Here is a 12,431-nt window from a genome sequence, read left to right as displayed (position 1 = left end):
ATTAATCAAACAACGGGGAATGGGAGGTTAGTCACTACAGAATAAGCTGTTCTGAAGGTGAGATCTCCAGAGGTCTCTCAGTGTCTAAATATCAAATAATCAACTTAATCTACTCCTGAAAGTCTAGACCAGCTTCTTTTCATATTGAGTAGGATCCTAACTTGTTTTATGATGTGGTTTTAAAATATCCTGTGGTTTCTAAGACAGACCACTCTGGGTATACAGTTAGAAGAAGGCATAATTTTACTGCGTTATAGTGACAATTTCTCACTGCCTTGTCTTCAAAACCATGCAAGTTCCTTCCTGGCCCATTATTCACATATGTTTTATTTTCAGTTTCTTTTAATTTATTCTACCATATAGGTATATGGAGCATGAAGGAGAGATAAAGCAGCAATGTTTATGAGGTCTCTTCATGACAAAACTTTCAACAGTATCACCATGACAATATAAATTTATCTTCATGGAAGTCGGGGCACACAACCCATAATAAACTTTATTTATACTTTAATCTTACTTTCTTTTTCAACTATAAACAATAGCTGAAAATATACTGTGGAAATCAGTTGGCAGCAGCTGAATGAAAGGAAATTAATCAAGTAACCTACAAAAATATTTTCTATCTCTAGCTTCCATCATGTAGGAGTCTTCAGCAGTAGTTAGGAAGGTTGATAGCCAAGTTAAAAGAGTCACACACAAATTTTATTTATTCAGAGGACACTGGTTCTCTCTCATTGTAAGGACACAGAGGCTGACTGCACTTAATTTTCAAAATCAAAATACTTCCCAAAAGCTTTCCATTATCATTAATTTAGATGTTTAGTACAGAGTTTAGAAACACAAGTCCATCTTCAGCACTCAGAACAACCTTATCTGAGGTGGTATCAGCTATTCCTTGTCTTAGGTTGAAATGCAAGATGTAACCAAAAGTATGTATTCTATTATCATCTGTTAAAACCGAGTGGGGCAGTGTTTCTTTATCTCTTCCATTCCTCATAATTCCAGAGAGTGGGGAGGGAGTATCTTCTGTTAATAAGCCAACTGTTAAAAGCAGGCGGAGCGGTGTTCTTCATTTCTTCCATGGCCCATCCTCTCTCCGAGGGATATCTGCTGTTAATGGGCCATCGAGGCTCACTGCATGACTGATAAAATTACATCATCCCACTGGGAGATGGCCCACCCAGAGGGAGGAGCCAAGCATTTCTACTTGGATATAATCTGAGATTTAGAACTCCAGAGGAAAGCCTGTATCCATTGGATTCCCAGAGGACTGGACCCATCTCACCACCACTGGACCTTCAGAGGAAAACTGCACCCTTCTACAAGACCATTGTTTCAACAAAACCGCATCAGTCACTGCAGGAGGACTGCAGCCACAATTTAATTGGACTGCTACCAACACCCTGACCAACATGTGTCGCCCTGATTCTTTAGCCTTCTGATGATTGTTTACATTCTTGAACTGGAGTTTCTCAAAACAATGTAGATTGTTTTCATATTTCTCTGTGATGGACTTCTGAATTGACCATTGAAGTCAGTGAGGTGTTCCTTTCATCTACCAATCCTTAACCAAATTCCAAATCCTATTTAAACCCTAAATCATAATAATCTGCCCTTCTTTTCCTCACTTCAACCTGACCGGTGAGTGTATAGTTCTTTCGTGTCCCTAACAGCAACAAACATGGTGTCAGGTTGTATTCTGACTTTGTCAGTGTTTTGGGGGTGGGTTGTTTGTTTGTTTGTTTCTTACTACTGCATTGTTCTTTTTTTCTCATAAAGAGCAGTTATTCCTATTCCCATATGTTTGCCTTTTAATTTCAAAAATATAATAATTCAGAGGGAGGAGGTTTACATTCTCCATTTCAAGGAAGGCTCCTGACTTCCTTAGCAGACACCTTTCCTTCCAAACCAAGATACTGCTGACTTGAAATCTTCAATATTATTTAATTTCAATTTGTTTTTCATACCGACTACAGCACAAACTGATTCCAGAGTGGTTAGTGTTAAACGCAGAATGAGTGCTATTGACCACAACAGGCTTTCTTACCATACTCATCTGATAAACATGATGGAGATCTCATTTTTATATGCATTTAGAAGGTGAATTAGAAAAGTAAACATTCCTATAGCTACATTTTCAATAGCAGTTTGGACTCAAAGATAAGAAGAAACTTGCTTTGAAAAAACAGTACTTTGCTGAAGTCTGTCTTCTTTCATCCAAATCCTTATCCTGACTAGAATTAATAAATCTATGAAAGGCAACTCTTATCTCTTTAATAATAATTTTCTTGCAATATACGTTTAATAATAAGATGAAATTAGATACAGGACAGCAGATGAAAGAAAAGGTCTGCAGATTGGATTTACAATATAATAGAAGAGCCTTTCTGTGTGTCAGCATACTCTTTACTGAAAAGGTTTCCATCACTTCCGTTATGCTGATAAAGCAGATTTTATAGAAATGATAAATGGAAAACTTTTAGGGAACTATATGCAATGTCACATCTCTCTCCACTGCCAAAGTACATAAACCTCTACTTACCATTTAAAGTGGCTCAATTAAAAAAAAAAAAAAGTGCATAAAATGACTTGACAAAGTTAACTCATTTCTCTCTTTTTATGTGAAACCTAATTAGAGTTGTAATGGCTGCAAGTTGCAGCGTAATTGCAAGAGATTTCAGACAGACTACAGACAGATTCCAGTCAGCTGCTCTGGAATCTGGATGGTTCCCTGTGCTGTCTAAAGGGCTGAGGAGGAGGGATCTGGGATTTGGGAGGTTCCCTGTGCTGTCAGGGGGAGCTGAGAAGAAGGGAGAGTCCCAGATGACCTCGGGCAGCACGAGGGAGGTACCTGGTCGAGCTTCCAGTGGAACTCAGCGGGGCGGAAGGTGTCGGCGCGGTCAAAGTCCTTGCGCAGCAGGAACACGAGGCGGCAGTTGTGCACGTACAGCGCATAGTGGTGCCGGTTCATCTCTGTGGGGGACACACCTGGCTCAGCACCACACACAGTACTTTGTGTCTTAGAGCCTTACACACTGACAGCACCCAGCCACATCAGAAAAACACCAAAGAACTGAGCTTTTTTTATTTAACTAATGCATTTGCATTAATGCATAATTTGCATAATAAATGCAAATGCATTTTTTATTTAACTAATTTCAGAGAAGAATTAGAACTGTTTCTCCCTATCTAATTTTTTTTTAAAGTTTAACATAATTTACTTATTTTATCAATCAATTCCTGTGAAATCCCTAGCTGTGTTATCCTGGCTGTGTTTGTGTTTGTTAGGTAGTCATCAGGCCCCTCAATAAGCTCTCAAGTCAGCAATGCTTGGAATGGGACCATCTGAGATTAGTTTTTTCTCAGACCAATTAAATGAGGAGAGATGGCAACACTCTACTGCTAGTATTTTCCTTTTGCATAACATTTTTTTCCCTACACAGACTCACCTGTCTTGTCAGAGTTGCAGAGAATAGTCTCCTTCTCAGCTCTTAATCCAGGACTAGGCCCATGTTTCATCCACAGAGCAATGGTGAATTGATCAGTTAAATTTTTGGGGACTATTCCATCTGGGATTTTGGCTCCTTGCTTTCCATCAAATTTAAAAATGATGTCATTGCTATCCATGAGGAGTCCAGCTGTCCAGTTGGTTGTTGTACTGGGAGATGGTAACAGGTCAATGGCACCTGAGGAAGCTCCTGCAAATCACATATAATGAATAACCCAATGAGAGACCAATGAAAAAGCTGTGAAGATTATATTAATATAGGCCAGGGTTCTTATTCACACTCTTTGGACTATTTTACTACCCAAATGGTCCTGCCAGCCTCAATGCCAAATCACTGAAACGTTATAAAATACCCACCATCATAAACCAGCAAGTTTTCTAGATTAAATGTACTGCACAGAAAATCATAGAAAATAATGTAAAGTTATCTTTCTCAGAAATGTTCATTTTTTTCTGACATTCATTAATGACATTTCTTCAGCTATTTCAAGATCTGCTAAGAGCCAAAACAAATTTCTGCATTTATCTTCCCTCCCTGACAGCAGGAAGGTATGTGGGGACGGTGCTGTAAAATACAGCACAGTGGGGATGAATGCAGGACAGGCCTCACAGTGTCCAGCAGCCAGCCATAGATATCCCCAGTAATGCTGGGAGGAATGTCCTTTCACAAAGGGATTCACCCCAACCAGGTAATATCACTTCAGTGCTGGTTTCTGGTACATATTTGATGGTTGGAGCGCCGTGTGTTCTTTAATGACAGACTGAGATGAGTAACACCGTGATGCCAAGATCTGATAAAATAGCACAGTTCTTCACATATCTGGGTTTGCTTACAGCTTAACAACTGCCAGGTACTATGAAAACCATACAAGAAGCTACCCAGAGCATTTACGTACTAGTAAAAGACAGCCTTTAAAAGGAAATATGATTCCAAGAGTAAAAAACACAATCTTTGTATTACTATTGCTGCTTTGTCAAGTAACAATATGGCAAGAAAACTGTGATGGCATTAAAAATCCCCTGCTAAGATGTTCTGCTGTCCTTCACCATCCAAAAAGAGATAAAAAATCTCAAATCTCTGCAGGAGTGCAAAAATTTTAAGCCAAAAGTGTGTAGAATTGTTTAATACAGTTTGGGTTTTTTTAGTATTGTAGTTATGATTTGGAAATATTCACCTTATTCTGTAACTGATTCTTCTGCAAAATTTATTACTGTAAAATGAGGCTATTTTGAAGTGATATTTTCAATACCAAAGCATATTCATAGTTTGAGCATGGAGACAAAGTGTATTTGTTTTACAAACTGTAATTCTGGATAATACGGGACACTGCATTTCTATAACCAGCAGCAAGCTCAACAGGTTCTACTTTATCTACCCATATTTGTATGGAGATTTACGGCTAAGTTTGGAATCTCATCCTGTTAGTATTTTAATCTTGCCCTGAGAAAAACCATTGGATTATGTGCTTGGGAGATTTGGCTGGAATCAATCATGCTTTTCCTACCCTAATAAATCCAGCCAGAGTCCCAGGCTGCTCAGCCATGTACAGAGACGGACTTGGAGCAATGCAAAGATCTCTCTGGAGGTGTTCCCAGAACACCCTTATCACTGGATCAGTGCTCTTCCAAAATACAGTGCCTGATGCCATTTTCTCCCAAACTGCTTCCAGAACAATGCAGGAACTGCTGCATGAAGCTCAGCTTTAAGACCCTCTGAGGCACTTGCATATAAAAGTGCCTATTTTCACAAGTGATTTATGCAGTTGGCTCCACCTCTTCTCCCAGTCCTGCACATTTGTGCTCTAAACTTTTGCCAGGATAAGCACACAGTGATGCTGCTCACTGAGCTGGACCAGACTGCTGGCTTAGCTGAAAACGAATCATCCAGTAACAGCCAGCCCAACATCCAATCACATCAACAACTTTCTTTGAGCCTCTTGCAATACCTCACCACCCATGATAGTGGAGAGAGGGCAGGATCCTAGCTGGAGCAGAGCCTTGAGTCTCAGTGTTTCCCTGTCTCAGTTTCCCATCTGCCACATGTGAGAATTAGCAACATTGTTATTTTCTATTTTATCTACATTTAGAGGGAAAGGAGACAGTACCAGAGCCATTTTTTCACTATATTTTAGCCTCCTTAACCTATGTTTATTTTAGCGTGATTTATTCTGATATGTTTTTGCAGTCCAAATGATGTCTTTTAGATAGTCTGTACTTAGTATTACTGTCAGATAACAAGCTGAAAGAATGCTTACTAAGATGCTTTGAGGCACAACACTAATAACTCCTTGACTTTAAAGTGACTCAAGTGTAATTTATTCATTTAAGCTGCCCACCTTGACTGTCCAAGGGAGTGCAAATCTCTGGGTTATTGAAAAGCAGAATTGAACCTTTCATCATATAAAAAATGAATTTTAATTCACCCTCCTTGGCATCTACCTTCTCCAGATTTCCCACAGATAAATGAAGAAATGAGCACAGGATTGATAAACTGGATCTTTAATTATACAGAGAGAGCCTTGCATTTTACATGGTGCAGAGCTGAGTGCTCAGTTCTGCACTCTCTGCAATCACACAGTGCTTCACTGTATAGAAAAATTCAGGTTTTTCTTCCTTTTCAAAGAACTTTATCATCCAACCATTAGTTACAATAAGGTAATTTCTTGGAGAAAACTAATTTCCAGAAATAATTTATCCTGCTTTCATAAGAGTTCTCTCTACATTAAGGATGGTAATAAATACTAAATAGCAAAGTGCAGGCCAGGCTAAATGCAATTCTCATGTAGAGCACATTGTCACTTTTTTATCAAAGTCCTGTTACAAGTTTCTACCATGTCTGGTCTCTATGAAGATACAGAAAACCTGGACCAAAAAAAATATTATTTTGACAGTGAGAATTTTCCCTCTATTTACATACACTCTTACATGCTTACCTGTTTTCTCAAGTGCTTTCCATTCTGTTCCTTCACAGATGTGCTGAGCCAGAGCTGAAGTGCAGCAGTGACACCTGTCCACTGCTCAGAGCTTCCTGCACCACCACAGTGGCCCTGGCACACCTGAGAAATGCCTGTAATTCTCTTTTCTACTCCAATGTCAGTAGGTGAGGCAGTCAAGCCACACTCTGCAAACTGAACCCCTTAGAATTTGCACAACCTTCCTCAACTAAGGATTTTTACACCAGCTGAAGGTACCTCCTTTCAGCTCTACACTTGAAATTATAATATTGTTGGATATAGCTGATATTAATGTTTGACTTCAAGGTAATAATTTTGTGGTTTAAGTCTTGTTGGTAGTGATCTGCACTGAGTGACTGTCCCATTTGCAGTTCAGGCCTATAACAGCACAAAGCAATGTTCTTTTGGCTGCCAATACAGCACTTATAGGAGGCAAAAGTATTTGGCTTTAGCTATAACATATTTATTTTTATTAAAATTCTGGTATTTTATGAAATCAAGGCTTGCTCAGGCTCTCAGAATTAAAGTCATTACCATGATTAAGATGCATATTGGGGCAGATGCATTTTCATCTGCTCTTCTAGGCAGTTGGATAAAGACACAGAATTAAAGCCATGATTATTTCTGTGATCTTAACTAAGCAATTTTGAAATTGAAAACATTCAGATTTTATGACAATGCTACTACTCCCATTATAACTGATAATCTCAACTGCCAACTATTTTTCCCTGGAAATTGCTTCTCCATTTTTAATAATTTAGTGACACTGGCTGAAATTTTTAATTTATAAAAATTATTTCCTAAAGGTTAATGTATTGATCTTAACATATCTGCAGCACTGCTGAGTGGTTATCAGAGCAAAGACAAACCCTACACCAGAGCACCCCAAACCAAAATCCACGCATTTAAATGGAAAAAAATCTCACAATTGCTACTGTAGCTCAGACAGAAGCCACGCAAAGAGACAGAGAAGATGAGAATTGATGTCTACACCATTAGGGCTTCAGAGGAGAACTCTAAAGACAATATATTAAACAGGAGAGACATCTGATCTCAAAAGATAAAGATATTATTGCATGGCCATTGCTTTTCCAGACACAGAATCTTCAAGTCTGAAAAAAATACAGCAGTATCTTCAAGTATTTAACCTGCTTTTCAAAACTGACTTTTGCATTTTACACAAAGTTATCAAAAAGCACAGAAAGGGAGGAAAAAATTAGGAAATATTTCTCAACTCTTATTTGAAGTTTATGTCTCTTAAATATTTTTGCTCCAATGATTGCCCAGAATGTTCTTGTATTTTTGTTTGTCCTCTGGCACAGAACTGAGCAGCAGAACAGAAAGCTGAGTCAGGAGGATTGAAACACAACAGGGAGATTCAATTCCCTTCAAGTCCTATGGTCTTCCTGTAATGGCAAATCTACACTGGAAATAATACTACACTGTCACACCAGTATTTGTAGCAGAGGGAAGAAAGAAGGATAAAGTGGTGGAATGAGGAAGAAGGAAAAATTGAGACGAGAATAGGAGCAGGAGAGAAAAAAATTAAAAGAAGGCAGGGAGAAAGTATGAAATAGAGTGAAAACAAATGGAAAAGAAGGATGGAGCAGCTGTCAGATATCACCACTATCTCCATTTTCATTGCTACAATCCAAAGTGAGCCAGCTGAGCTAATTCCAAGTGCTGCCTGTGTACAGGTCACAAGGAACTGGTGCCTTGTCTGCAAAAACATTATGTCAACTGAAATCCATACTCATACCACATAATTTCTGCAGAGATTTTTCGGAGTAGGTTTCACGATCACAGCCCTTTCCAATGTAATTGGTCTGTAGTTCAGTGGTGGTGTGGATTGAGGACACTGGTCCATCACACGTTTCTAGGTGGATGCTGGGAAACAAGGGTATGCTGCCAGAGCCAGGCCTGTATTCGATCCGCTTGTTCCAGTCTGGAAAAACAAATAAATAAAAAAACCAACAAGACCCAATGGTGAGTAAAAAAGGGAAGTGAGCTATATAATTTTAAATGATATATTCTTCTCAAAGATCACTGTCTAAGGCAAAAATAAGCATTTCTGAACTTGGAATCAATAAGCTACTGTCCTAAAAAAATGGGATTTTGGCCCTGTTTTTCTAAGTGTCAGGCTCACTTAAGTAACACTACTGCTGGTTGAGTCACACAAGCAGGGACTACACACATCTCCTGACAAGAAGTGCTAATTGGTGTCAGTCTGGAGCTGCAGTGCCCACGTTCCCATGACAAACCACAAGCCAGCACTGCAGGGAGGAGGTGTCTGCTGCAGCCAATTTGGTCAGATTTCACAATGTTGTGATAAGAACAAATACCTCCAAGGACCAGGCTACATGTCAGTCTAAGATAACACCTCTGTAGTGCCAGTTCTTGTCTTTGAACATCGTCCTAATTTTGTGAAGCACTAATGACAGGAAGTTCCAGCTGAAAGGACGACATGCTTCCAGCCAGAACTGATTAATCTGTGCTTGTGCTTATGCAGATGCCTCACAGCTCACAGCATTTAAACAATTGCCTGCTTCAGGCAGCCACCTGTTTGTACCACACATGCCCCTATGCTGCTCAACTGAAGCATTTAATGTTTGAAATCCAATTAATTATGGTATTTGCAACATGCTTCAGAGAAAACCCAAACAAGCAGTAGTAATTACAAACATGTATTTTACCTTCCTTTACAGCTCATATTTTAATCAAGTCACAGAATGGCTGGAGTTGGAAGGGATTCTCAAACATCAATTAGTCCATCCCCCTGCCACAGAACCAGGTTGCTCAAAAACCAGCTTGCTCAAAGTCCCATCCAACCTGATCTCAGACAACTTGAGGGATAGAGCAGCCACATTTTCTCTGGGCAACCTGTGCCGTGCCTCAGCATCCTTATAGGAAAAAGAAATTCACATATCCAATCTAAATCCAACTTAAAGCTGTTGCCTCTTGTCACTACAAACCTCAGTAAAACCTTTCTATCCATCTTTCTTGTAAGTCCCCTTCAAACACTGAAAGGCCTCAGCAAGATCTCTGTGGAGCCTTCTCCATACTGAACAACCCCAGCTCTCAGTCGGTCCTTAAAGGAGAGATGCTCCAACCTCCTGGGCATGTTCATGACCCTTCCCCTCATTGCTGTAACAAGTTCAAATCTTTCTAGGTAAAAGAAGACTTCATAAATGGAAAAGTTCTAGGTCCTGGCAATCAACCAAATCCCTGAAAGCAAATGGACAGAGATTCATTCTAAATATCAGTAGAAGGAAAACTAATAGTGGATACAAATATGTATGTGCATTTAGTAGGTGGAGTTTGGTGTTTTTCAAGAGATCTCATTTCAGAAAGCTTGAAAAATGGTGCTCTCTCCCCAGGTCTTAAACTGCATCAAACATTTACAAGAAAGTCTGAACGTCCATGCAAACGCTTTGAAGTGTGAGGCAGTCATTAGTCAAGAGTCCAGGCAAAGATGCTACAACCACTGGTCTGCATTTCAGAATTCTCGGATCTTCCTCCTGACATAGCCCAATTAGTAATCATGCAGCATTTTGTTAACAAGAGGAAGATGAGACTTCCTGAAACATTCTGAAAGTATGTTTAGTATCTGTTTTTTCCCAAAATCTTTTAGACTTGTACATGATCACTAAGACAACCATGACTACATGGCTGCCTGCAGTGCACATATGATCGAGTTGCTATTTCAGTTGTAATTTTCAGGTAATTCACTCCATTTGTCCCATATTGAGCTAGGTTTGATCTACAGATTGCAGAATTTCTCTGCCACTGTCCATTTAAACAGTTCCATTAGAATTTCAAGTACTATATACAGGACATCATTACAATAATAGGTTTCTGTTCCCTCTCCATTGCAGAAATTCGAAGTTAACACTTTTCCAATAGTACAAGAGCAGCAAATTCTTGTAGGTACTTCAGGTAAAAATAAAATAATTTGCTAGTTTTATAAAAACTAATAATATATGAGTTATTGATCTTTATAATCTCTTATCTACCAGTTCAGGCATTGTATCCCTTAACCCAAAAAGGAAAATAAAGTCTTATATATATCTGAAATTTTTCTATTTCAGCCGCTTTCAGCCACATTTTCATTTCTCAGCTATACCAAATGAACCAGTATTCATACAAAATATTCATTAGTGGATGTGAGATGTGACTGAATTATGAACTGCAAGGTACCTGCAGCTGCACATTCACCTCCAGCTATACAAGGAGTGTCCTATAAAACCCACAGCAAATAAAATGCCACTGCTCACAAGGAAGAATGATGGGAGCCCTCTGTTTCTGCCACAAGAACTGGAAGAGGTATTTTGTTTCATGGTATTACCTTTCAGCTTGGCAGAAGTGGGAATTTGTACCCAGAGATCATAAACCCTGTGCCTCCTAAATCACTTGCATTTATCTCAGCTCTAAATTGTAAAACATCAACTAGACTTGAACCAGTGTCTTTGTATCTTGGTCCACTGCACTACCACAGACCAATCCTCATCCTAAACTGCACCAGCATTCCTTTCACTGATTTAGTGCACAATTTGGAATTCCACCAAGAAGTCCCTCTCCATGCCAAAGGCATTCCCAGGCAGGTGTAAGGCAATACTGGATTAGATTACAATCCTGTGATGGCAGAACGATCCCTAAAGGCAGCAACAGCTCTGATAAAAAGCAACTGGCTTATTTCTATAGAATTTGCCCCCAAGCATTTCAGCTCCCAGAGCTGTGAAGCTGAGGCCAGCACAGTCTACATGTCACCACTAGTGCAGGCAGCAATGCTGGAAAGAGCACGGAGTTGGAACAAGCAACAATAAGTGGTAGTACAGTACAAAGAAATTATTGTGAGAGTAACCCAACTTCTTAATTTAATTTTGAATGGGGTGAATATCATTATTTTGCTTTCTCCCAGAGTAACATCCCACACTGGACCTACTCAAAAGATTAGCACCTTCCCTTCAGGAACGTGGTGGCACTTTCTCATTTCCTCTGGAGTGATGCAGAGGAAAAGTCTTATGTAACCTGAGTCTGTAAAAGCCCCTAAATTTAGGAATTTTCTAGATATGTTCAAATACATAATCCCACCTGAATTAGCAGGCTGCACTTAGATTAGCTAAACCCAACCAACATAGTTCCTCCTTTGACACATACCTGACACATAAGTCCTGCTACAACACCACCTTACACTGCAAACTTAGGAGAGTAAATGCTGTAAGGATAGAAGACTGATCTCAGGGCAAAAGTCTGAATAAAACTAGCACTGTTTAGTCCTGCAGCCTCTGTTTGAATTTTGTAGTTCAACAGGTTATTGCTTATCACTTGTGGCATAAAGCTGCTCCAGACAATGCAAGACAACCTTAGAGTGTAAATATCACCATGTCAAGCTTGTAGTTCAGGTTTCATCAATTATAAAGCAGCTATGTAAACATGGATCTTGATCACTGAAATACTCAAACTGGATCAAGATCAAAATGGATCAAGCTTCAGTGACAGTTTGAGCCTTTAAAAGTAAATCCCAGTGCACTAAACAATTTTCTTTTTAATAGACGGACAATGGAAAGACTTTCCTTGATCTCTAAATATAAGGTTTTCTGTAATGTTATTGTGATCCATGTTTATATTTAAATTAATTTCTAATGCTAGATGACACTAAGAAGTATTTAATCTAATATTTTTTTCCTTGAAGACGATCATGCAGAGGAGGTATGATGTGATTCATGTCTCCTACACATGTGGCCATAAACTTTGATTCAATTTCACTGTGTTAAAAATGATGGTGATGTAATGAAAGATAATTGTGACACAATGAAATGCAAAACTTCTCTCCTGTTGCACTGAAGATGTGCATTTGGCAACTAAATGTTGGATAAAACGTATGTGCTGCTGCTAGTGAGCCTCTGCAGCATCCCTACATAATTACTGGAACAGAAGGTTCCCAGAGCAGTATAATTGATATCTCTTCT

General features: G+C 39.1%; 1 protein-coding gene across 5 annotated transcripts in view; it reads right to left on the bottom strand.

Moving 5' to 3' along the window:
• CLSTN2 (calsyntenin 2) overlaps window positions 1-12,431 on the bottom strand; it is a 267,508-nt gene that overhangs the window by 54,756 nt on the left and 200,321 nt on the right. For all 5 annotated transcript variants that reach the window (XM_083868329.1, XM_083868331.1, XM_083868332.1 and 2 more), the window contains exons 6-8: window positions 8,222-8,407; window positions 3,450-3,698; window positions 2,852-2,973 (exon numbers count right to left, since the gene is read on the bottom strand). In XM_083868329.1, coding sequence (XP_083724455.1) covers window positions 2,852-2,973; window positions 3,450-3,698; window positions 8,222-8,407 — 557 coding nt within the window. The remainder of the gene's footprint in view (window positions 1-2,851; window positions 2,974-3,449; window positions 3,699-8,221; window positions 8,408-12,431) is intronic.

The sequence above is a fragment of the Zosterops lateralis genome (assembly GCF_965231275.1).
Source record: "Zosterops lateralis genome assembly, chromosome: 10".
Lineage (NCBI taxonomy): Eukaryota > Metazoa > Chordata > Aves > Passeriformes > Zosteropidae > Zosterops > Zosterops lateralis.
Note: the sequence above shows the minus strand (reverse complement) of the source record. Positions and strands in the feature narration are given on the sequence as shown.